This window comes from Crinia signifera, chromosome 3 (assembly GCF_055691185.1).
Source record: "Crinia signifera chromosome 3, ASM5569118v1, whole genome shotgun sequence".
Taxonomy (NCBI): domain Eukaryota; kingdom Metazoa; phylum Chordata; class Amphibia; order Anura; family Myobatrachidae; genus Crinia; species Crinia signifera.
Window position 1 is genome coordinate 114,865,121 of NC_139219.1, and position 27,602 is coordinate 114,892,722.

At 42.0% G+C, this 27,602-nt stretch overlaps 1 protein-coding gene across 1 annotated transcript in view; it reads right to left on the minus strand.

Moving 5' to 3' along the window:
- Positions 1–27,602, minus strand: part of LYST (lysosomal trafficking regulator) — a 574,932-nt gene that overhangs the window by 368,742 nt on the left and 178,588 nt on the right. The window contains exons 12-15 of the mRNA XM_083176391.1: positions 20,235–20,373; positions 16,423–16,596; positions 2,171–2,331; positions 1,841–2,031 (exon numbers count right to left, since the gene is read on the minus strand). Of these exons, the coding sequence (XP_083032517.1) occupies positions 1,841–2,031; positions 2,171–2,331; positions 16,423–16,596; positions 20,235–20,373 (665 nt within the window). The remainder of the gene's footprint in view (positions 1–1,840; positions 2,032–2,170; positions 2,332–16,422; positions 16,597–20,234; positions 20,374–27,602) is intronic.

Below are 27,602 nucleotides of genomic sequence, written 5' to 3' on the forward strand. Positions count from 1 at the left end.
AAATGGAGCAGAGAGACACACAGTAATTGCCTAACTCACCATGCCATATTATATTTCACAGTGTTGTCGCCCCACCTCCTTGGGCTGGCTGAAAATAACCAGCAAGAGACAGGATGCAGGCATTCTGAGAGGAAGGAAGGAGTTGGCAAGTTCTCCTGAAGGTAAGGGGTATGGATCATTGGATAGACACCAACTTGGTTGACATGCAGGAAGGTCAACATGACTCAATGTCATCATGGGTTAGGTCAGTGGTTCCCAACCTGGGGTACTAGTACCCCTGGGGGTACTCTGCAGACCAGTTGGGGGTACTTCAAAATAATATTGGTAATGGTGGATGATGTAAAGGTCCTTTGATGGCTGAAGAAGACCCATTGCCATGGAGACAAACCATGTTGTGTCATATGCCTGACCAGCAATCCACCGGGAGCTTCCCATGCTGCCCTCAGACATCAGCCTTCATCTGCCCAGCACTGACAAAGGTGGAGGAAGCAGCGGCATTAATCCTACTGGTGTTAGCGGGAATCCTGGAGATAGTACACAACCAGTGTCTAGACACAGAAGGGCATGATTCCTTGCTGTATAATACTCCTCCGCTCCTCCTTACTATAAGGACATGCATAAGGATCCGCATACCGCTAATTACTGTCCATATTTCAAAATGAGAGGAGGGGGTACTCTTCAATGAAAAGCCGAATCAAGGGGAGCAGGAGAGAAAAAAGGTTGGGAACCACTGGGTTAGGTTGACAGGGTCATTAGGTCGACACAAGGATTATGTCAACATGGGTTAGGTCGACAGTTAACATGGGGTTTTTCACATTATCCGAATGTCGACACAGTCGACGTGGACTCTGAAACATAGCACCGCTGTGCTCGCCATGCTTCGGGCAAGGTGCCTCGCTGCGCTTTGCACACTGTTATTCTCCCAACATGCCTTAGTAGATGGTAAGGCATGAAATACCGCCTGTTGGCCCCCCAAAAAAGTAAAACCCATGTCGAACGTTTGACTGTCGACATTCCCCATATCGACCCAATGCTTGTGTGGACCTTATAACCCTGTTAACCTTCCTGCATGCCGACCTTCAGTCTAGTCGACCTAATGCTTGTAGACCTAGTGACCGTATCCCAAGGTACAGTATGAGAAAGCCAGAATCCTGGATTGCGGTCAGCCAATGCAAAAGATGCCTAGGGAAGTGTAGCGGCCATGTAAAAGAGCTCAACAGCTGCTGCCCCACTAAATGCTGTTTAATAATAACTATTTTACAAGCTTCTGCGGGTTTTGTCTTTATTTTATTAATCCCTTTAATACAGGGGCCAATGGGCCCTTAATGTCTGGGCATGGTGGCACTAGTGGTTCTCAAAGTGGTGGCATGCTTGTTGGGACCAAAAGTCCCCCTGTAATGGACAATACTTGTCCACAATAAACCCTGCACGCAACAACCAGAAGTGTAAGAGGAGAGTACCAGGCCTCAGTATAGGACTGGGTTAGACTGGAGATTTGTTACTTTTTTATTGGATGGGTCCCAATCTTCCCAGCCTGGGCTGACTAGTTGGGATGGGGGGCTAAATGATAATGTATCGACCAGCCCCTGAGCTGTGGCATGGTCTCCTTGCTAGTGGAGTCCATTTCTGGTTCTAAAAATGTGGGGACACCTAATCATTTTCTCCCAGATTTTTAGAACCAGGGTTGTGGTTCCAAGAGCCTGGTGCTGGTTCATTGAAAATTGGGGACCCTTTAAACGACAACATTTCTTTAATTAAAGCAACATAAAATTATTTACTTTTAAATCAACACACATTATGGCTAAATACATAAAGAAAACAAATAATTTTTCAAACTTACAATTAAAGAAGTCATGTCGATTCCTTTATTTTTTATGAGAAAGTCATGCATGTGTTCATTCTGCAAAATTTCTTTTGAAATGTACTTGCAATGGTCAATAACAATATCACCATGCTTACAAGTCACTAATGACGTAAACTCAGGACCTCGACAATATAAATGAAAAGCTTCTTCAATGCCAAGTGTTGGACCTAAATATAAAATAAGAAAATAAGTTCCTTCTTATTTTGCCTTTAAAATCGAATACCATATATTTTCCAGATGACCAAAGATCTACTGAAAATTTTATCATTGTAACCGTCCAAGTTTAATTTGCCAGTTAAGACTCACCATTAAATAGGAGTAGGTTTCCCAAACTCAGCTGTCCTGCAAATAGGGTGCCATCTTCCTGGGATGGCATATGATGCCCAATCATACAAAATGTTTTGTTGCTGTCAGAAGGAAGGCTACCTTTCCGTGGAGGATTGTATTCCACTGTGGCATCAGTTTTCCTGTTTAATAAAGTAAAGAGGGTTTATAGAATAAGCCACACATACTAATATGGCAGTTAGTGATTTAAAAGCCATTTTGTAGTCAAAATATATACAAACTACCATTCAACAGTTTGGGAACACCAAGACAAAAAACAGATTTTTATTTATCTGATGAGTTGCAAAATGAATAGAACAAGACGTTGGCAAGGTTAGAAATAATGATTTTTATTTAAAATAATAATTTTGTCCTTCAAAATTTGCTTTCATGAAAGAATTCTCCTTTTGCTGCAATTACAGCATTACAGACCTTTGGCATTCTAGATATTAATTTGTTGAAGTAATTTCACCCCACGCTTGCTGAACCACCTTTCACAAGTTTTATTGGCTTCATGGGCACTTCTTGCGTACAATACGGCCAAGCTGCTCCCAAAACAGCTCAACGGGGTTGAGATCTGGTGACTGCACTGGCAACTTTATTACAGGCAAAATACCAGCTGTCTGTTTCTTCACTACATAGTTCTTGCATAATTTGGAGGTGTGCTTTGGGTCATTGTCCTGTTGCAGGAGGAAATTGGCTCCAATCAAAATGGAGTGATAGCCTTCCTTATTCAAACTCCCTTTAACCTTGTACAAATCTCCCACTTTACCAGCACCAAAGCAGCCCCAGAACATCACATTACCTCCACCATGCTTGACAGATGACACCAGGCACTCTTCCAGCATTGTTTCACTTGTTCTGCTTCTCACAAATGTTCTTCTGTGTGATCCAAACACCTCAAACTTCAATTAGTCAGTCCATAACACTTTTTTCCAATCTTCCTCTATTCAATGTCTGTGTTCTTTTGCCCATATTAATCTATTTATTTTATTAGCCAGTCTCAGAGATGGCTTTTTCTATGCAACTCTGCCAAGAAGGCCAGATCCCAAAGTCCCCTCTTCACTGTAAACGATGACACTGTCCTTTTTTCGGGTACCATTTAATGAAGCTGCCAGTTGAGAGCCTGTGAGGCGTCTATTGAAAACTAGAGACTCTAATGTACTTATCTTCTTGCTCACTTGTTTACCGGGGCATCCCACTTCTCGTTCTACTCTATTCAGAGCCTCTTTCAGTAGTTTTCTGAAGGGAGTAGTACACACCATTGTAGGAATGTTCAATTTCTTGGCAATTTCTTACATGGAATAGCCTTCGTGAAAGAGTCAAGTTTCACGTGGAAGTTCTCATTTTCTGGTCATTTTGAGAGTAAAACTGCGCATTGGGATAGGTAAAATACCTTATTTGAAATGTATTACATAAAATATATTATGTTGACTTCCAGTGTAAATTTATGGCCACACACACATATTACATTTATACACATTAAACATCAGAAATAAAAAAAAACATAGTCCTAAAACTCACTCAAATAAAACTAAATATGGACAGTAATCACAATAACCGCATTATCCACACTAACTGCCCTTTATAAGGAAACCATTTTTTATATATATATATATATATATATATATATATATATATATATATATATATATATATAGAGAGAGAGAGAGAGAGAGAGAGAGAGAGAGAGAGAGAGAGAGAGAGAGAGAGAGAGAGAGAGAGAGAGAGAGAGAGAGAGAGAGAGAGAGAGAGAGAGAGAAGGTGTAGAGGTGCGCTCAGAAGGTGATATCACCAATCCACAATTGTAAAAATACAAAATTTATTTCGTACAGTAAAATAGTTTAAAATACATTTATGAATGGTTTACAGAGATAGTTGATGGATCGTTGTAATTCATAATGATTCCGAACAAAGGTGTAGATTGAGCATGCGAGATATCCCTACGCGTTTCGTCCACTAGGGACTTCCTCAGGGGTAATACACCAAGATCTATGGAATCTTTATATGTTAACATACATATACATTGATGTACACTCTTTATGAGTTTTTTAAGGAAGGTGTGGTCACCGTAGTGAGTCAGAAGACCCTGTAGTGCTTCTACTATAACGAGCACCGGTATCAGAATAAAAAGGCGAAATGGCACACGTCTCCGACTGATGTCAATTTCAGATATATAGTTGATTCCGAATCAGCTAACCGCTTGTCCAGACTGCGGTTAGCTGATTCGGAATCAACTATATATCTGAAATTGACATCAGTCGGAGAGGTGTGCCATTTCGCCTTTTTATTCGGATACCGGTGCTCGTTATAGTAGAAGCATTACAGGGTCTTCTGACTCACTACGGTGACCACACCTTCCTTAAAAAACTCATAAAGAGTGTACTTCAATGTATATGTATTTTAACATATAAAGATTCCATAGATCTTGGTGTATTACCCCTGAGGAAGTCCCTAGTGGACGAAACGCGTAGGGTTATCTCGCATGCTCATCAATCTACACCTTTGTTCGGAATCATTAAGAATTACAACGATCCATCAACTATCTCTGTAAACCATTCATAAATGTATTTTAAACTATTTTACTGTACGAAATAAATTTTGTATTTTTACAATTGTGGATTGGTGATATCACCTTCAAAGCGCACCTCTACACCTTCTTCTCTCTATCCTACACACCAGACTCCCATTAGCGGCGGAGCCTTTAGAGAAGTGCTGCTCACCTATAGGCGCAGGATAGGGACACAACCCCCCCCTTTTCCCCCCATATATATATATATATATATATATATATATATATATATATATATATATATATATATATATATATATATATCAGGCTGGATGGCGTGGCACTTACAACACTCACAATAAGCTTACAAATTGCCAATTCTGAAAGTCCTGATTGACTATCAAACTTGGCAAATTGTAAGCTTCGTGTGAGTGTTGTGAGTGCCGCGCCATCCAGCCTGCTATATATATAGCATTGCAGGACTGATTGCTACTAACATTTTATCTAATTTTACAGTTTTCTTTCATGCCTGTTCAACTTTTGTATAATGTTATTCTGGTTTACATAATGCAAAACAGATTGCACTGTATGCACTGTAGGCTTAATCTGACTACACATTTACTACTTATCGTTGGCTGTTTGATCGTTATTCAGCTGGTGTCTGCAAGTAAACCAATATCACTCTTTTGATCCCAAAAACTGAAACTAAAAAAAAAAAAAAAAAAAAAAAAACTAAATTCCAACTAGTTTGTGAAATACAATGGGGTAGATGTATGAAGCAGCGTTAAGTGTTTTTTTCTGCACTAACGCTAGTAAAAGGGTGTTATTTAATGGCTTGTGCAATGTATCAAATGAGCCATTAACGTTCACTGGAGGCAGCCCTGAGCTTACCATTCTGGTGCTGTCCTCCTAGTTTTTCTTATTGCTTTTTATGTCTCAGGCAATGTATTATTGCCTTCCCGGACATAAAGCCAGCTCTAATCTGTTCACAGCCCTGGACTGGCGTTGTGGTGGTTTTGACCATTATTTTAAAAGGGGATTTTTGTAAGAACTTACCGTTCTAACCCCTTTCTCTGAGTCCATCCCGGTGACACAGCTAACCTTGTGATGTAGGAGGGTCCGCAGGAGTCAAGGCACCTATGCTGAAATTCTTCTGGACGCAGACTCCTCCCCTCTGCATCCCATCATGCTTCAGTTCAACTTCTAAAGCACACTAGGATACACAACTCACTACAATGCCCGACATCTTATATGCACAATCATATAACCATAACATAACACACATGAACTTACCTTAAGGGAGGGATTGCTGTGTCACCGGGATGGACTCAGAGAAAGGTACAAAAATCCCCTTTTCTCTTCCGTCCATCCCGGTGACACAGCTAACCTTGGGACGTTCATGAGCCGGTCCTTTGGGAGGGTATGCTCAGACTGACAGTTCTCATCACTGCCCATCCAAATGAAGCGTCCTCCGACGCAAACTCATGGAACCTGTAAAATTTGGTAAAGGTGTGAACAGAGGACCAAGTGGCAGCCCTGCACAACTGCTCCGCTGTAGCCCCATGACGCACAGCCCAAGAGGAAGCAACTGACCTGGTGGTATGTGCATTAATTTGAAAAGAAACAGGTCTACCCACCTTGGTGTAAGCAAAGGCAATTACTGACCTTAACCACCTGGCAATAGTCTGCTTAGAAGCAGGCCATCTTCTCTTATGCACATCATACAGAACCAACAACAGATCCATTTTGCGGTGTCCTTTACCCTTTCTACGTAAATTCGCAAATCGCGAACTACGCCCAACTTCCTTAATGTGTCCATATTTTTTGCCCCTTCTGGAGGAGAAAATACCGGGAGCACAATCTCCTGGGTTAAATGAAAGGAAGAAACCACTTTTGGCAAAAACGTAGGCACTGTTCGAAGCACGGCCCTAATAAAATGTGGAGATTTACAAGACAAAGCTCCTAACTCCGAAACACGTCTAGCCGAAGCAATGGCTAACAAAAAAGTCAATTTCCAAGAAACATATTTTAGGTCAGCCGACCTTAACGGTCCAAAAGGAGGGTTCTGCAATACCGACAGAACCAACGATAAATCCCAAGGCGCCACCGGCTGCTTATATGGAGGTTTTAACCTGGTAACACCCTGCAAAAAAGTTTGAACCTCAGGTAAAAATTCTACCCTTTTCTGGAAGAAAATGGATAGAGCAGAAAGTTGTACCTTTAAGTACTGTAATCCCAAACCTGTTAAGAAACCATCCTGAAGGAAATCTAACAATCTGGACACCTTGAACCTGGAGGTGTGCACCTTCTGACGCTCACACCACCTGATGTAAATTTTTTAGACTCAATGATAATTTGCAGCAGACACCGGCTTACGAGCCCTTAGCATAGTTTGAAAAACTGAGTCAGATGATCTATTTTTCTTCAGTAAGGAGGTCTCATAAGCCAAGGTAGGTCAAGGTGCCAGAACTGGAGGATCTGGCTTCAATGAAATCGGTACTCTGTGCAGCCAGCTCTTGGACCGCAAGATGGAACGCACAGTATCCGGACTAGCCGGAACTGTGTCTCTTCAAAGGACAATTAGGGATAGCAATTGAAGTTTATTGGGTGCATTTCTGAGCTACTGCATTAATAAGGGGCAATGGTGAAGTCGGATGTCGGCTTCCCTATATGTAATTAAGGTTAAAGTCTCATGGTTAAGCCGGCTCCCGGATTTGAGCAACATGTCTATGCATTAAATTAAATTAATGGGCTACTGTTAGAATAGTTGTCTAGGTTTATGGACTGCAATAATTTAGATCATTAATTAAAGTAGAGTCTGTAAATTAGGTGAGAGGATTAACCCGTTCTTTAGTGGTGCATAGGGATGGGTTCTATCAGGACAATGTGTCGGTCATTCTATGTGGCAGATTGTATATACACAAAATTAGTTGGTACTCTTTACTTATCACGGCGGCCATTGCGGGCATTGAATGCACTAAAAAATCGGGTGTGACGCGACCGACGCGATGCCCGCGATTTCCCTTAGGGAACAATGTTAAATGTCTCAATTGACCCGATTTTCCTGTTCAATGCCTCAATTGACCCGATTTTTCCATAGGAAACAATGTTAAATGGCCCACAGAGGCCAAATAGGCACCCTGAAGTGTGAAATGGCCCCCACAATTGTTAACGCCACCCCACGATCAACGTGAACCCGAAGCATGGCGAGCGCAGCGAGCCCGCGAGGGGCGGCGGTACGCGTCCTACGACCTTTTCATACCCCCACTATCCACGTCGGAGTGGAGTTGAGAATAGAATAGTGTGGTATGCTCAGACTGACAGTTCTCATCACTGCCCATCCAAATGAAGCGTCCTCCGACGCAAACTCATGGAACCTGTAAAATTTGGTAAAGGTGTGAACAGAGGACCAAGTGGCAGCCCTGCACAACTGCTCCGCTGTAGCCCCATGACGCACAGCCCAAGAGGAAGCAACTGACCTGGTGGTATGTGCATTAATTTGAAAAGAAACAGGTCTACCCACCTTGGTGTAAGCAAAGGCAATTACTGACCTTAACCACCTGGCAATAGTCTGCTTAGAAGCAGGCCATCTTCTCTTATGCACATCATACAGAACCAACAACAGATCCATTTTGCGGTGTCCTTTACCCTTTCTACGTAAATTCGCAAATCGCGAACTACGCCCAACTTCCTTAATGTGTCCATATTTTTTGCCCCTTCTGGAGGAGAAAATACCGGGAGCACAATCTCCTGGGTTAAATGAAAGGAAGAAACCACTTTTGGCAAAAACGTAGGCACTGTTCGAAGCACGGCCCTAATAAAATGTGGAGATTTACAAGACAAAGCTCCTAACTCCGAAACACGTCTAGCCGAAGCAATGGCTAACAAAAAAGTCAATTTCCAAGAAACATATTTTAGGTCAGCCGACCTTAACGGTCCAAAAGGAGGGTTCTGCAATACCGACAGAACCAACGATAAATCCCAAGGCGCCACCGGCTGCTTATATGGAGGTTTTAACCTGGTAACACCCTGCAAAAAAGTTTGAACCTCAGGTAAAAATTCTACCCTTTTCTGGAAGAAAATGGATAGAGCAGAAAGTTGTACCTTTAAGTACTGTAATCCCAAACCTGTTAAGAAACCATCCTGAAGGAAATCTAACAATCTGGACACCTTGAACCTGGAGGTGTGCACCTTCTGACGCTCACACCACCTGATGTAAATTTTTTAGACTCAATGATAATTTGCAGCAGACACCGGCTTACGAGCCCTTAGCATAGTTTGAAAAACTGAGTCAGATGATCTATTTTTCTTCAGTAAGGAGGTCTCATAAGCCAAGGTAGGTCAAGGTGCCAGAACTGGAGGATCTGGCTTCAATGAAATCGGTACTCTGTGCAGCCAGCTCTTGGACCGCAAGATGGAACGCACAGTATCCGGACTAGCCGGAACTGTGTCTCTTCAAAGGACAATTAGGGATAGCAATTGAAGTTTATTGGGTGCATTTCTGAGCTACTGCATTAATAAGGGGCAATGGTGAAGTCGGATGTCGGCTTCCCTATATGTAATTAAGGTTAAAGTCTCATGGTTAAGCCGGCTCCCGGATTTGAGCAACATGTCTATGCATTAAATTAAATTAATGGGCTACTGTTAGAATAGTTGTCTAGGTTTATGGACTGCAATAATTTAGATCATTAATTAAAGTAGAGTCTGTAAATTAGGTGAGAGGATTAACCCGTTCTTTAGTGGTGCATAGGGATGGGTTCTATCAGGACAATGTGTCGGTCATTCTATGTGGCAGATTGTATATACACAAAATTAGTTGGTACTCTTTACTTATCACGGCAGCCATTGCGGGCATTGAATGCACTAAAAAATCGGGTGTGACGCGACCGACGCGATGCCCGCGATTTCCCTTAGGGAACAATGTTAAATGTCTCAATTGACCCGATTTTCCTGTTCAATGCCTCAATTGACCCGATTTTTCCATAGGAAACAATGTTAAATGGCCCACAGAGGCCAAATAGGCACCCTGAAGTGTGAAATGGCCCCCACAATTGTTAACGCCACCCCACGATCAACGTGAACCCGAAGCATGGCGAGCGCAGCGAGCCCGCGAGGGGCGGCGGTACGCGTCCTACGACCTTTTCATACCCCCACTATCCACGTCGGAGTGGAGTTGAGAATAGAATAGTGTGGCGAGCGCAGCGAGCCACCGAGCCACCGAGCCCGAAGCGTGGCGAGGGGACGCGGATACCTGTGAAGCCCGCGAAGGGACGCGTTTACCTGTGAAGGTATCCGCGTCCCCTCGCTGCGCTCGCCACACTATTCTATTCTCAACTCCACGCCGACGTGGATAGTGGGGGTATGAAAAGGTCGTAGGACGCATAAATTTACTGATTAGAGAATCAATTAAATCAGGAGTCTTTCTATAAATGAGTGTTTCTATATATTTTAAGATATTTAATTGTTTTTATTTTTTTTGTTTTTATTATTAGTGCATTTAATTATGAGTTTTAATTTTTTGTTTTTTATGTCTCTATTATCCATTTTCTTTTTCAATATTATGTTATTATAGCTATTCATTAACATCTTTTAAAGGTTCCAAATTAAATCTGCTAGAGTCATGATGCAACGTGTGACGAATATAGGTGGGAGACCACTAGGCTTGACATTAAGGACATGTCCCAAAGTGAGAGCTATGGTGGATGGAGTGCTAATATAAACCCACCACTAGTGGCTAGGCGCTCATGGTGACTAAAAGTCATTTGAGAAATATATTCAATGGGATGTTTTCATTAAGTCCTTTTGGGGCCAATGTGCCCAATTGGTGGATCCAGCGGCTTTCCCTTTTCTTTAGGAGTCCTTGGTCGCCTCCACTAATTGGGGGGTGGTATCCAGTCAAACAAACAGCATCTAAGACTTGATATCTGGTGACCTGCTGCCAGGAAGTGGGGTGGTACAGGTAACTCCGTTTTTCCTGAGTCGATGGCTGACCAGATTCAGTTGCGGTGATTAGCATTCCTGGAATTTCCTCGTGGTCATGCCCATATACTCAAGTCCACATGGGCAGTTTAAAAGGTATATGACATGGTTCATTAAACAGTGGAGTCGGAACTTGATTTTTATTGGTTTACGTGGACATGGTTCATTAAACAGTGGAGTCGGAACTTGATTTTTATTGGTTTACGTGGATGAGGAGTGGCACCTGGGGTCATGCTGTTGCATGTCGTGCGAAAACCAGCACAAGGGAAGCAAACAGGGTGTCTGGAGTGTAACCAATTTGTATTTTGTTCAGAGGTGGGACTCACAGTGGGTCTCACGAGTAGTTGTTTGAGATTAGGTCCCTTCTTGTAGGCCATCATGGGCGGACCGTGTCGTTGAAACTTTAGTTAATTGTCTGAGGAAATTATGGGCCAATGTTTCTTCAGACTTTTTTGAATCTGAATTGATTATAGGTATTAACATATATTATCTGCGGGTTCCCTCCAGATTGTTTGGTGGTGTCAGATTCCTGTGCGTTGCGTTTTCGCTAGGCATCTCTTTAGTACCTCGGGTTGATACCCTCTTTGAATGAATCGGTCGGTCATCTCCCTTAGCTGATTCTCCATTATGCTGGTTTTGGTGTTATTCCTAATTACCCGCACATAGTGTGAAATGGGTAAATGCTCCTTTAGAGCTGGAGGGTGTTGACTATTTGTGGACAATAGTGTGTTCCGGTCTGTGGTCTTCCGGAATAGACTTGTTTGTAAAGTACCATCTTCTATGGTAAAATTAATGTTCAAGAAATTGATGGAGTTAAGTCTCAATTTGGTGTATGAACTTGATGGGACTATCTAGGTTATTGAGTTCACGCACCATCTCATGGAATTCAACTGCAGAGTTTGAATCCAAAGTAGGAAGACCTTGTCTATAAAGTGTTTGTAAAATTTGATGTGACCCGGGTATTTTGGCAGTATAAAGGTATTTTCATATTCGAGCATGTATAAACCAGCATACGAGGGGGCTAAATTGGAGCCCATGGCTGTTCCGGAAATCTGGACGTAGTACTTTTGGTTATAAAGAAAATGGTTGCAGGTGAGGATCAACGTGGCCATTTCTACCAGAAAATCAGTGGGTGATTCTTGGTGATGTCTCTCGTCTAATTTCTTGCGAAGTACTCTAAGACCATCTTTGTGTGGTATAACAGTGTGTAAAGAGCTGAAATCCATAGTGTCCAATCGTGGATCACCAGTGGTGTTGACTTTTTTTCAATTTGTTAATGAAGTCAGCAGTATCGTGGATAAAGGTGTTGCTGGTTGTGACTAGAGGCTGTAAGTGATGGTCCACGAATATGGCTAAAGGGCTGAAGTAAGGATGATATGGCCGATATAATAGGTCTGCCGGGTGGATTGGTCTCGGACTTGTGGATTTTTGGTAATATATATTATATAGGGCAAACTGGGAATTATATGGTCGGAAATTCAAAGTTTTCTTTGGAAAGCCACTTGTGCGCTAATCCTTTTTGTAGTAGGGCATCCACTCGTCTCTTGAACTCCGGAATTGGATTTTGCTTAACTAGACTGCAGGTGTGGGTGTCTGATAGTTGGCCAGTAATTTCCTTGTGGTATTGTGTCCAGTTTTGTACTACCACGGCTCCCCCTTTGTCAGCTGGTCGTATTACCAGATTAGGGTCTTGTTTTAAGGTTTTCAATGCTGCTTGCACTTCAGGGCTCAGGCTATTGTATCTTGGTGAAGTGAGAGTTTGTTGTAGGTCCTGTCAAACCAGTCTAGTGAAGGTTTTGATGCTTGGATTAGAGGGTGGAGGGTCGAACAATGATGGTGGTCTGAATTTAGATCTTTGAAATGTAGTGTTGGTATCGCCAAATTGTTCGTGTAATCTAAGTTTCCAGCTGAACTTGTATAGATCAACTGTGGCGTCAAAAGTGTCATGGGGACGAAAGTTAATCCCTTGGCAAGAAGTGATACCATTGGTGTGGTCAAGGTAGTATCGGACAGATTGAAGACTAGGTCCTGACCTGTTTCTGATTGCGCTTTCTGAGTTCTTCCGTGGCGGGGGTGTGGTCTATGCCTCTTCCTCTGGATGGTTGGATTTGTTTGTGGAACCTCCGGGGCCTGATTCTAAAAAAATCAGACTGAGGACCAGAGAGATCTGTGTCGGAGGCTGAAGTGGAGGAACCGGTGTTGAGGTTATAGGGATTTCTTTGTTGACGTTTAGGTCTGTAGGGCCGTTGTGAGTGTCGAGGGCCCTGTTCACCTGCCAGCCACCGATAGACAGTGTGATTTTGATAGTCAGTCATAACAGCAGACAATTTGCTAAGTTTGAAGGAGATGAGTTCTCTTTTATAGTTTTCTACTTGAACCCTGATTTTATCGATCAGGATACAGGTCTTGTCACTTTTAATAGTGGCCAGGTGTGCTATGCCGAAATCGTCACTATCCTTCTTCATTTTCTTTAGATCTGTACCCACTTCTTCCACGACTAAAAGCATCAGGTCGAGCGAACATTTATTTAAAACACCGCACCATCGGCTACAGAAGGATGGATTATTTCGCCCGATAGTGGGAATACACGGAATCCCCATGGGATACATTTTTTCCGATGATACTCGTAGAGAAAGAGCCCCTGTAGGGACAGATCCATTTCACGTTTCTTTAGTTTTAGCAGACATTGGTAAAGGTCAGAGGGTGACTCGGTGGGTAAGGTGTCAAAGTCCACTTGATCAAATAATACCTTGTCGGCATCGTGGTCTATTCGGCTCGCGTTAGTAGATCATCATCTAGAAATCCCAGTCCTCCGGAGGCCATATCCTTCAAATTGATGTTGTTGATAATACAGGGTTAACACAGATGGAACAGAATCCTTGTCCAAAAGTGAGGATTTATTTGGAGAAGAAAAAAGAAAAAAACACAAAAATGCAAAAACTTGAACAAAAAAGTCTACCAGACTGACTGACTGTGTATTGTGCCTGCAGTTACATTTATAGGTGTATCCAGCACCTTTATATGTGCTTTTTCAAGGTCGTGGGTGTCCGGTCAAGAGTACTGTTGTTACAACAATTAATGTAAGTTTTATTTTGTATATCTGCTATGTATATGTATGGTCACTGTGCATCCATTAAGTTGTTGCATGCATTGTTTCATACATTCCAGGCTCCTTGATAAAGGTCCATGTATGATGGACCAAAACGTTAGGGCACTGTTTATACAATTATCTCCAATTGCAATGATGGAATTTAAAGAATAAACAACCATTGATTTTATAACAAACAGATTTTTTTGTCATATTAGCGAGTGCCCATACCTCACATTGAGAATTGGACTATTTTAAGGGTCCATATGCTCCCTTTGTACCCTTTGTGGGCACCCCATTGTTGCCTGTTATAAGTGTGAGTGCAGTCTTCCAATTGGAATATATATATATATATATATATATATATATATATATATATATATATATATATATATATAAAGGGGTACAGGGTCGGTGGCACTCGCAATGAAAAAACCACACCAGGCGCCTGGTGTGGTTTTTTCATTGCGAGTGCCGCCGACCCTGTACCCCTTTATATTGTCAGCTGCATAGCTGTCTATGGACGGGCACCGCTTAATCTACTATTGAAGTGACTACCACTGTGCTAAGAGTGCCACCATCCCTCGAAATCTGTATGTATATATATATATATATATATATATATACATACATATACATACACACACACACACACACACACATATAGTATATACTCGTGTAGAAGCTGAGTTTTTCAGCAACTTTTTATTGCTGAAGAAGAACCACTCGGCTTATACACGAGTGAGGACAAAGCTGCCGGAAGTGTAGTGACACAGACAGTGCGCCGGCCCGGCAATGTGCCTCCTCCCATGCGCTGCTGCTGTCCTGATTGCCGTAAAGCACACATCTCCTGAGCTATATCCTGTGTCCTGGCCGCACACATCTCCTGCGCTATAGCCTGTGTCCCGCTGCTGGCCGAACACGTCTGCTGCCACTGGCTGTATCTGATGCAGCGTTACTGCACCTACTGACTACTGACAGTAATGCTCCTCTGGGGACACTGACATGTACGGAATGTGCCAGGTGCTCTGTGTCTGGGAGGGGAGCGGGTTTGGTTAGGGTGTTAGGTCCATGTACCTTATATAAAGTGTATGTCAGTGCACCCCACTCCCATTCTCTGATCAATGTATGTCTGTGTCTGTGTACCCCCGCTCTCTGTTGTGTGTGTCAATGTGCCCCTGGTCTCTGTACAATGTGTGTATCATTGTGCCCCTGGCCTCGGTACAACATGTGTGTGTATCAGTGTGCCCAGTGTATGACAGTTTTCTCAAGTATGGGATTCAAATTTAGCATGTGGGTCATTTTCCTTATACAGTATGGCCTTTATGGGTGGTCTGATACTTACCGGTAGCTGCTGCATTTCCCACCCTAGGGTTATTATTCCAGTCAAAAGTTTTGACCGTTTTTTGTTGTAAAATTAGGTGCCTCGGCTTATATTGGGGTCAACTTATACTCGAGTATATACGGTTTGTGTATATATATATATATATATATATATATATATATATATATATATATATATATATATATATATATATATATAATTATTGGAACCCAGCACCTATTTTAGGTCATCTCATCTCCAAAGCGATGTTGCTTGGCAACGAGTCTAGTGACATATTGCTGGGTCAAAATGGCACTAAGCAGGGTCACGCCCAAGCCGGACTCCTATACAAAAGTCAGTGTAAATTTTTTTGTAAAAAAATTTGAGTAAATCTTTAAGCCTTGACTGCTAAAACTTTCTCTTCTATCATTCTTAGTAGTGCATCAACCAAAGTTGATTTTACATTTTATTCATATAAAGCACCAACATACTTTGCAAGAGGATTCATGTGTGATAAAGGTGTAGAGCAGGCATTCCCAACCACAGTCCTCAAGGCACACCAACAGTGCAGGTTTTAGTGATATCCAGGCTTCAGCACAGATGGTTTAATCAGAATCCCTCACATACTAATTAAGTCACCTTTGCTCAAGCCTGGATATCTACAAAACCTGCACTGTTGGTGTGCCTTGAGGACCGTGGTTGGGAATGCCTGCTGTAGAGGAACGGACTGCTGGCTTATGTAAAAATATTTTTTCTTCAACAACTGAAGCAGGTTGGCACGAAGGACGGACACTTCTGTAATGTTAGAATCATTTCAGAGGAGGGGAAGTTGGCTGGTCTACTAAAAATGTTCATTAGGTGTAGGAAGAATTTTTCTTGGATACAAAAGGTGGACAGTTGATTACTTGGATGAAAGTTGGTAAAACACGTAGTGACACAAAACAGATAATATATTAAAAATCTGTGCTTGGAAACATATAAAGATCTGGCCTTACATTTAGATTGAAGTGGAAAATTACTTACTATATATAACCCTTTTATTCCCTGACACACAAAGCTCGCTGCTTTATGGGAAATGTTTATTTGAGAGTAGCATGATGTAAAACAGTATTTCCCAAACACTGTCCGCAAGGATCTATAGAAGTGCATGTTTTGCAGGTATCCTTGTTGGTGCTCAGATGGAGCTAATTATTCAATTATAATAGTAAGGGGTCCTGCAAAACATGCACTTTTAGGGGTCTCTGAGTACTGAGTTTGGGAAAAATTATGTAAAATAACAGTAACATAATATGATGCGCTATATAAGAAACTGTAAAAAAAAAAAATAATACCTCTGTCCAGAGACCCACACCTGGATCTTGCTGCAGACTTTGTTCTTACTTTCAAATAATTCCTTGTATGTGAAAGCCACATGTTCCCAACTTCCAGGAAGGACAACATTGTTTAGTGTTTCAACTTGTGCTAAGAGAGCACATTTAAATTCATCGTGTGTATTTGTGCACACTCTGGAAAGTAAAAAACACTTCAATGAACTTTAAAAAAAAAAAAAAAAAAAAACAGTGACAGAATGAAACCTGACAACATTTAATGTCCCTTCTACATTCGTCTCCTATATATATATATATATATATATATATATATATATATATATATATATATATATATATATATATATATATATATATATATATATATATATATATATATATAGACAAGGGATGGATCCGGCTCAACAGGTCTTAGGTGCAGCCAAAATAAGATGATGTGCCCCGGTGCCAGCAATAGGGACCTTTCAGCCCCTTGTAGAGACTTGTAGAAAGAAAGGGCAGTCAGGGTCTCTTAGAAGGTGAAACAAGGACTGTTTATTCAGTCATAAAAATCTTCATCTGCGTAAAAAGATGTTGTGCGTATGGTGGGAGAGCTTGGTTGAATGAATTTTTCGAGTCTACACCAGGTGATTTCTACCAACGAGGTATTGAAAACCTTATTGAACGTTGGAAATAAGTTGTAATCTACAAGGGAGAATACATTTATAAGTATTGGTGCTCCGAATTGCGCGTTGCGTGCCATATAGTGAAGAGCATGCTTTTTCACGGTCACTTAACGTGTTCGTTTTGCGGTTACGTGAGGCACTGCATGCATTGGTCTTTATTCTTACAGTAGAGAAGTCATTAATTATAATTTTCGTAGTCCGAGTCGGTGCATTGTTTGCCGACTCCGACTCCAGGTACTTGATATTTCCTCCAACTCCGACTCCACAGCCCAGGTCCTACCAACCTGTTTGTACCCCCCAATATCCACGTCGGCGTGGAGTTGATTCTATAAAGTGTGGCGAGCACAGCGAGCCCGAAGTGTGGCGAGCCCTGCGAGGATTACTTGACATGTATTCCGCTGCGCTCGCCACGCTTCGGTCTCGGTGGCTCGCCACACTTTTTAAAATCAACTTCACGCCATTGTGGATAATGGGGGTATGAACAGGTCGGGAGGATGTGTACCGCTTCCCCTGGCCTTGCTTCGGGCTGGCGTGGATGGTGGGGGTGTTTCAGAAACACATTCATACCTGTCATATCAGGCAGGTTAAAATGGTCAATGGTTCCCACACAATGTAATAAGCGCTGACTGACTACGCTAACTGCATAACGCTGACTGACTACGCTAACTACATAAGCTCCGGCTGGCCGTGAACGGGCAAGGAACATTACGCTGATACTGACAGGGATGCTGACTATGCTGCCTACGCTGGACGCGGGAACACTACGCTGATTCTGACAGGGACGCTACGCTAACTACCGCCGTGAAACTAAACAAGCACCGACTGATGTGTTTGAACCCAATTGCAGTTAAACACAAGAATCCAACTGCATAAAAAGGGCATTCTTAACTTAAGAGAACATGGTAGTAGGATTTGTGAAAAACTGTACACTACAGCTAGTGAAGCCAATCCCAGGGCATTTTTTAAATCCTGGGATTTAAGATTAAAAAATGCTCAATACCAGGATTCCTGAGAGTGGCCTCCCTAATAAAAAAACCACCGTTCCCCAAACTGCCCGCCCATACATTTACTTACATGGCCGGTAGTGAGCGGTCAGTAGTAGCAGAGGGTCTTAGGTTTTTTCGGGAATCCCCGGCGGTGAGGACGGAACTGAAAAGGGATCTGAATTGGAGGGCAGGGGTGTGAGGGTGCAGCTGGCAGGTTGCGCAGTGTGATCTCTGACCACACCAGAGCCACAAAGCTTGGATCGGAGCAGTCAGGCAGCATCTGAGCGAGTGCTCAGACTGTGCCCGGCAGTCACGAAATCCATGGATTGGAAACTCCAATTCCGGGATTCAAATCCTGACAATTTTGGGGCCAAATACTGGGATCCCGCCAATCCTGGGATTGGCCACCCTAACTACAGCATTTCTGCTGGAACAGTTGCCCTATTGTCACTGCCTAGTGTTTGCAAAATAGCGAAGATCTTTTCACAGAAGGTTTGCAGTATCCCATTTTACCATTTGCACTTAAAAAGACACTTTCAAAATTAAGGGGAAAAAATAAAAATGTATTGTTTATCAATAAAAAAAAAAATCGGTACTTATTTCCTAGCATGGCGCCCGTCGGGTTGATCGCATGACTTAAGTTTAAGGTACTTAAGGCATGCGTTCGACGCAATTTTCTGTCAATCACAGGTTTAGTTGCCGGTAAAAGAAAAATCTAAGGGGCCGCGATGCGACCGAAGCGATCAATGCGATTTTCCCATAGAGAATAAAGTTAAATGATTTTCAAAGATGAAATTGCGTTGATCGCGTCGGTCGCATGCCATTATAATGGCATGCAATGCGATCGACGCGATCAACGCGATTTTACATAGGGAACAATGGGAAATGGGCCAATATGGCCAATTTCTCATTGTCTATGCCCCCTCATGGGTATAAAGTATGGTTAATGTCCCCCCATTGTTAACGCCACCCCACTATTGACGCCAACCCGAAGCGTGGCTAGCGCAGCAAGCCCGCGAGGGGCGGCGGTACGCGTCCTCCGACCTTTATATACCCCCACCATCCACGTCGGCATTGGGTTTAATTTATAAAGTGAGGCGAGCGCAGCGAGCCACCGAGCCCGAAGCGCGGCGAGCGGACACGTATACCTGTAAAGTTATGCGCGTCCCCTCGCAGGGCACATGTCACTCACATATCAGGGATAGCTGCCACTGCTGCAACTGAAGTGGTCCCCGTGAAGTTGGCGTGCTGTTCCCAAATCCAGACGAAAATCATGCTGCCATTCCTTCACTGAGAGTCTGAGCCCCAGACTCTCAGTGAAGAAATGGCAGCATGATTTTAGTCTGGATGAAGCTAAACTGGAAATACTCAGAAACCTGCAACAGAGCAGTTTTCCTGGCACATATAACAAGAGAGTGAATATAGGACCCTAAAGTGGACATCGCCATCAACTGGGGCTATCCAAAGCTGATTTGAGGACAGCACGCCAACTTCACAGGGACCACTTCAGTTGCAGCTTGCAGCAGTGGCAGCTATCCCTGATATGTAAGTGACATTGACTGTCCCCCCCTAACATCAATTGTCCATTGAAGTTCAATAGGAACAGGATCCAGATACACAAAAAAGGGATCAGTGGGGTGCGTTTCCAAAAACCTACCTATTCAAAGTGGAGTTATTTATTCACTAAGGCTTGCATCAATTTATGAAAATTCAAAATGTATGCAATCATGAATTATGCTTTATGGTAATCATGGTTTATGTTTTATGGTAATTTTTGTCATGATTTTTAATTAATAAATTGTCAAAAATCTATTGTGGTATATCTTTCATCAAAAAGCGCAGTTACAAATTATTTTCCTCTTATGTCCTTGTTTTGGGGACTGACTATTCCTCAACCTAACTGCTGCTAGATTTGATAAAAGCCCTGTGCAGCGCCTGGTAATCTTCTAGTGGTACTACAGAACGGTTTCTAATGTTTTAACTATGATTGTACTCTTACAGTTTGCAAAGCATAGCATTTATACAAAAAAAATTGAGGATGCCAAGTTGCATTACTATTTTAAAATAGTCTTTAAAATGTTTTACTGCATTTATAACTGGTGCTTTTTCTCAAATTTAATTTCAGTATGAAAGAACATTACTTAAACAATATAAAATACATTACCTAAAAATGAAACGACCTGTAGTCATGCTGACCCAGATTTGCAGCATAATCACCTTAGAACCCATAGAAATCAAATGCATACAGCCATCATCTACAATTGTGTCAGAAGTGGAACAATCTGGTCCAACACTTTTGCAAACTGTGAAAAAGAAAAGACAAACCTGTAAAACAAAAATAGGCAAGGCAACAGAAAGTTGTATCTAATTCTGTTAAATTCCTATTGATAAGAATGACCAATTAAAGGGAAAAGGGCATCTACAATTGCCAGCATGAGAGAAGTCAACCTTTTCGCAAAAAAAATAAATAAAAAAATAGTAGACACAGATGAAAGTATCACGGTATTGAATCAACTAAGCGAGTCATTTACCGTATATACTCGAGTATACAGTTATGCCCAAGTACATTGTGGCTGCGTTGCGCATAAAGTGCGCTATGCAAATCGCGCATGGATCGCACCTGCTCCTTGCGCTATAGTCCCGTTATAGATCGCGTTATAACGTAACGTAATCTTGTAAATGTAACCTGAAGTTACACTCATTGACCAACAGATGTCACTTTGCCCAAACAGTACAGCGCATGCGTAAAAATATCTTCTACAAAACAGTGGCTGCCATGACTTTTCACTACGGATTTTGTCCTTACTTTCCGGACAGAGTGTTTGTATTTATTCGCAGAAGCAGCTACGTACGGTCATTTATGTAATTGGTACAGAAGCCATGCTAACCTTTGCTATTGCTGGATGAGTATCATACTGTACTTTACACTACGGATTTTGTCCTTACTTTACGGACAGAGTTTTTGTATTTTATTCGCAGCCGCAGTGACAAACTGTATGGTCATGAACTGTATGTGATTGGTGCAGAAGCCATGCTAACCATCTGCTATTGCTATAATCACAGACAACAGTGGCCTAGCGGGTAGAGGCACAGCTTCACTATGTCAGTATCAGGAGTTCGATCCTCAGTTGGTTACAATATATTTTCATTTTTTAAACGTACTTTTTTTTTTTTTTTTAAACCAATACAGGTACTGTAGTTACAGTATTTGGTGCTTATCAAATTCTTTCGGACTTTTCCACAATCAAAAATTCACAATGGCAGGCCTCCATGTACACGATAGTTAATACCCATACATCTTGCGCTACAGAGAACGTTTTTTTTTCGCAAAATAGATTTAGCTTTTCAGGTAAAATTCCTTGCTTTGAGGACCGTGTTTCGGGATTAAATTCGCTAACCTTTGCTAAACAGCCACTTTTCACTACGGATCTTGTCCTTACTTTACGGACAGAGTGTTTGTATTTATTCGCAGAAGCAGCTACGTACGGTCATTTATGTAATTGGTACAGAAGCCATGCTAACCTTTGCTATTGCTGGATGACTACTTAAAACATTATTTGAGGACCTACAGTATCATACTGTACTTTACACTACTGATTTTGTCCTTACTTTACGGACAGAGTTTTTGTATTTTATTCGCAGCCGCAGTGACGTACTGTATGGTCATGAACTGTATGTGATTGGTGCAGAAGCCATGCTAACCATCTGCTAGTACTATAATCACAGGCAACAGTGGCCTAGCGGGTAGAGGCACAGCTTAACTATGTCAATATCAGTAGTTCGATCCTCAGTTGGTTACAATATATTTTCATTTTTTAAACATACTTTTTTTTTTTTAAAACCAATACAGGTACTGTAGTTACAGTATTTGGTGCTTACAGTATCAAATTCTTTCAGACTTTTCCACAAACAAAAATTCACAATGGCAGGCCGCCATGTACACGATAGTTAATACCCATACATACTGTACTGCGCTACAGAGAACGTTTTTTTTCCGCAACAATAGATTTCTCCAAACTCAGACACTGACCGACACCTCAGACAATAAGATGTTGATTGCAGTCATACAAAATACAGTATGTTAATTGCAGTCTGCCTTTTTGTTTCACTGCTAATTGTACATAATTCAAATGCACCTATCAGCTTCGTGAAGGTTTTCCTTTGTCTCTGCCAGCATAAATTCAGCTCCAGACGCTAAAGTTGTCAAACTATCCAGTTTGTTTTTCTGCATCTAAACCGTGTAGAATTGCTACGGATCGTCTCTTCATCTCTTGCCTGTATACAAGCACGAGATTGTACCTGTACACCTGGACTATTCATTCTGCTGAATCCAAAGTCAAGTTGTTGCTGCGTTCCTGTTTCTACAAAGCTTTACCATCATACTGCCTTCCGCAAGAACAGTACAGTATCTTCTCGCTGGAGCAGTAAGTACACTATACAGTAGTACAGTCATTTGTACATTTGACTGATTGCTGCATTACAGTATACATTAAGCAGCCAGGCTCCTACGAGGACAAAACGGTCCCTGCGCGAAAGCGCTCGGTTCCCACCTTGTCCCTGAATTAACCTGTTTCCCTTCTTTCCCTACTGTTCAAATGCACCCGGTGCAGAATACTGTATACAATCGCCTGCTGTGTATACTGTATTCAGATACTGAAGGCTGCAGCTATGGGTTTTGTCCGTAAATACTAGAGTCTGTTTCGCAGACTTACTGCATACAGTATCGAGTAGAGATATCGTGATTTTTGATGGCTTACACGTTCAGTGCAGTGCAGTAGAGATAGCGCCATTGAGAATATTGTACAATGTTAAAATTGCCTGGTGTGTATGGGCTGCAGATCCCTGACTAGCGATGACAATACTCTATTAGGGTGGGCTACTGTAGGCTGCTAAATACTAGATCTCTCCGTAATACTATTGGTGTAATACTGTAAATAACGTATTTTTTCCTCAAACGAGGGGACCGGTGTTTTTCTCATGTTAACAGACTGTTTCGCAGGCTCAGTCAGTAATAGGAGCACATGTGATATCGTGATTTTCAGCCATGTTGGTAATCGACATGGCTGCACAGTGCAGTAGAGATAGCGCCATTGAGAATATTGTACAATGTGTTAAAATTGCCTGGTGTGTATCGGACGCAGATCCCCGACTAGCGATGACAATACTCTATTAGGGTGGGCTACTGTACTGTAGGCTGCTAAATACTAGATCTCTCTGTAATACTATTGGTGTAATACTGTAAATAACGTATTTTTTCCTCAAACGAGGGGACCGGTGTTTTTCTCATGTTAACGGACTGTTTCGCAGGCTCAGTCAGTAATAGGAGCACATGTGATATCGTGATTTTCAGCCATGTTGGGAATCGACATGGCTGCACAGTGCAGTAGAGATAGCGCCATTGAGAATATTGTACAATGTGTTAAAATTGCCTGGTGTGTATGGGCCGCAGATCCCCGACTAGCGATGACAATAATCTATTAGGGTGGGCTACTGTAGGCTGCTAAATACTAGATCTCTCCGTAATACTATTGGTGTAATACTGTAAATAACATATTTTTTCCTCAAACGAGGGGACCGGTGTTTTTCTCATGTTAACGGACTGTTTCGCAGGCTCAGTCAGTAATAGGAGCACATGTGATATCGTGATTTTCAGCCATGTTGGGAATCGACATGGCTGCACAGTGCAGTAGAGATAGCGCCATTGAGAATATTGTACTGTACAATGTGTTAAAATTGCCTGGTGTGTATGCAACGCAGATCCCCGACTAGCGATGACAATACTCTATTAGGGTGGGCTACTGTAGGCTGCTAAATACTAGATCTCTCCGTAATACTATTGGTGTAATACTGTAAATAACGTATTTTTTCCTCAAACGAGGGGACCGGTGTTTTTCTCATGTTAACGGACTGTTTCGCAGGCTCAGTCAGTAATAGGAGCACATGTGATATCGTGATTTTCAGCCATGTTGGGAATCGACATGGCTGCACAGTGCAGTAGAGATAGCGCCATTTAGAATATTGTACAATGTGTTAAAATTGCCTGGTGTGTATAGGACGCAGATCCCCGGCTAAATTTGCTAGGGCAGGATCAACTTTCCCTCCCCTTACTGCACTTCTGCTTCAGGTACCATAAGTACCATAATGAACAGTGCATGATTCTCTTGAAGATCATACACACTAGACGCTTTTCATCTGAAAATTGCCTGGTGTGTATGGTCCAGAGTTCCCCGACTAGCGATGAGAATACTTTATTAGGCTACTGCAGGCTGTCGCTATGGGTATTGTCCGTATAATGTGTAATAAATCCTGGATTGGGGTATTGTCGTAATATTGTTGTAATACCGTAAATAACGGATCCTTTCGCATCTTTTTTTTTTTTTCACATACTGTACTTGTAATTGAAGTAGTCACAGCAATAGGATCACGTGGTATCGTGATTTTCCGCCATTTTAGGGATCAACATGGATGCCACATACAGTACAGTGCAGTGCAGTAGAGATAGCGCCATTTAGAATATTGTACAATGTGTTAAAATTGCCTGGTGTGTATAGGCCGCAGATCCCCGACTAGCGATGACAATACTCTATTAGGGTGGGCTACTGCAGGCTGCTACTATGGGTATTGTCGTATAATCTGTGCTACTGTAAATACTGGATTAGTCCGTAATACTGTTGGTGTAATACTGTAAATAACGTATTTTTTCGCTGGTGGATGGGCGGAGTTTTGCGCATATTAATAGACTATTTCGCAGACTCAGTCATACAGTATACTGTACTGTATTTGTGTAAAAAATCCCTTAGCTGTGTACAAAATCCCCTAGCTGTGGGTGTTCGTATTGTAAGTACTGTAATTACAGTAATACTAGATTACAGGTATCCGGAGAACCAGAATACTGTACCAGTTTATTTTTTGATTTGTTTTTAAACTTTTTTGTACATTACTCTACATACTGTACTGTACATTGGCATTACGGTGTGTGTCATAAAGTACTGTATGTGTAAAGGGCATTACGGTATGCCAATGGCCAATACAGTGTGCACAGTGGCGTAAGTACAGCATACAGCCCCAGCGGTGGTAAGGAAGGTGCTTACAGTACCAAGCAGATTTGTGCTGTGGGGCTATTGTTACCCGCTGCCTTCTGCCCAGGTCCTGCTCTCCCAGCTCCCCCACCCCTTACCGCTCAGCATATTGCCACCGATGGTACCTGCCGCAACAGTGCATCAGTCCCGGCTCTCCCTGCTCCTGCTAATGAAAGTGACACTAAGAATATGGCTGCCCCTGTACAGCAGAGTCCTGGTTTTTGTGTCAGGAAATTGGAGATGGTTTTATTTTTGTATTTGGTCAGGTCGTTTTTCACGACCATGTCCCTGATATTCGCTCCTCTTCTGTATCCTGGTACCAATCTGGAATCTTTTAACCAGGGCAGCAGTGGATCATGGGCCAAGCTAGGCCACAGCTCCTTAGCGGCTGTGGTAATGAGAATGGAGCCAGTTGTGAACTCCATAGGCCAGATAATTTTCTTGACTTTATCCTCCCCTCGAGTTGGTTGAAGGGCTTGCACCCTTGGGATTGCCAATCTCATTGCTTAAATTCTCCCTCTGGAGATCCCGTGCCCAGACTGTCAATTTTGTTGTTCTGCCTCCTTTTTTATCACTGCATATTTGGATCATTCGTAAAAACTGGGAAAATTGCAGGCCCCGTTTCAGAGCTGCTGGATGGTGACTGGATGCACTTAGATTTGTGTTTCGGTCCACATCTTTATGATATACAGAGGTACTGATTACATAGTTACATATGAGGTAAGGCTGAAAAAAGACTTGCGTCCATCTAGTTCAACCTAGGTTGTTTAGAGACATATTATAATTCTTATTTGTACCCACGGATGTTTTTCATTAAGTGTTTGTCCAACCTTATTTTGAACGCATTCATTGTGTCGGCCGACACACCATCACCAGGAAGAGAGTTCCAGAGTTTGACTGCTCTAACCGTAAAAAAATTTTTTCTTCTAGCTGAACAAAATCGTTTTTCTTCTAATCTATACTCATGCCCTCATGTCCTAGATTCCTTTCTAGTAGAAAAAAGGGTGTTTGACAGTTCCTTATATTGGCCCCTGATATATTTGTACATATTGAGCATGTCCTACCTTAGAAGTATTTTTTCTAATGTAAATAGACCCAATTTGCTTAATCTCTCCTCGTAGCTTAAGTTTTCCATTCCCCTAATAAGCTTTGTTGCTCGTCTTTGGATTCTATGATGTCCCCTCTATAGTGCGGTGCCCAGAACTGCACTCCGTACTCGAGGTGAGGTCTCACCAATGCTTTTTACAATGGCATAATTACCCTTGAGTCTCTAGATTCCATGCCCCTTTTAATGCGTGCCAAAATTCTGTTGGCCTTTTTTGCTGCTACATTACATTGGGCACTACAACCCAGTTTGCGGTCTATTTGGACTCCTAGATCCTTTTCGAGTATTGAATTACCCAATTCCTCTCTGCTAAGGTTATAACCAGCACACTGATTGTGTCTCCCAAGGTGCATAACCTTACATTTATCCACATTGAACCTCATCTTCCACTTATTAGCCCACTCCTCTAGATTTGCAAGATCCTTTTGGAGCGTGGTGACATCTTCTGATGATTTAATAACTTTGCTTAGTTTAGTATCGTCCGCAAAGATGGATACATTGCTGAGTAACCCCATCCCAATATCATTACTAAAAATGGTAAACAGAATGGGCCCCAAAACCAAACCCTGAGGCACTTCACTTACTGGTATTGTATCTGATACGGCACTGTTCACAACCACTCTCTGTTCTCTATTACACAGCCATTTCCCTACCCATCTGCAGATATTTTCACCCAATCCCAGGTCCTCCATTTTATTTATCAACCTCTTGTGTGGGACAGTATCAAAGGCTTTAGAAAAATCTAGGAAAATCACATCTACAGCGTTTCCATTATCTAGGTTTTTGCCAACCTCCTCGTAGAACCCTAGTAGGTTAGTTTGCCATGAACGATTTTTCAGGAACCCATGCTGGTTAGTACTGAGTAGATGGTGCTGGTCTAAATAATCCTGGATACCATCCCTTAGAAATCCTTCAAATAGTTTACCCACTATGGATGTTAAACTAACAGGTCTAAAATTAGCGGGATACTCCCTTTTCCCTTTTTTGAATATTGGCACTACCTCTGCTAATCTCCAATCTTTTGGTACTTTACCTGATGATAGTGAATTGCTAAAGATATTATGTAGAGGGGTAGCTAGTTCATCCCTTAATTCCTTTAGTACCCTCGGATGAATCCCATCTGGCCCCGGTGATTTATTTGTTTTGATTTTGCTGAGAGTCTCAGTGTAATTTCCTTGGGCGTGAAATCAACAATGAGATTTTTCCCATTTGTGGTAGATGTTTGTTCCACAGTCTACTCTCCCTTGGTAAATACTGATGAGAAGAACTCAATTAACATTTTTGCTTTTCCCTTATCCTCTGTGACACTTTTTCCACTGATATAAGTTAATGGGCCTATGTTTTCCTT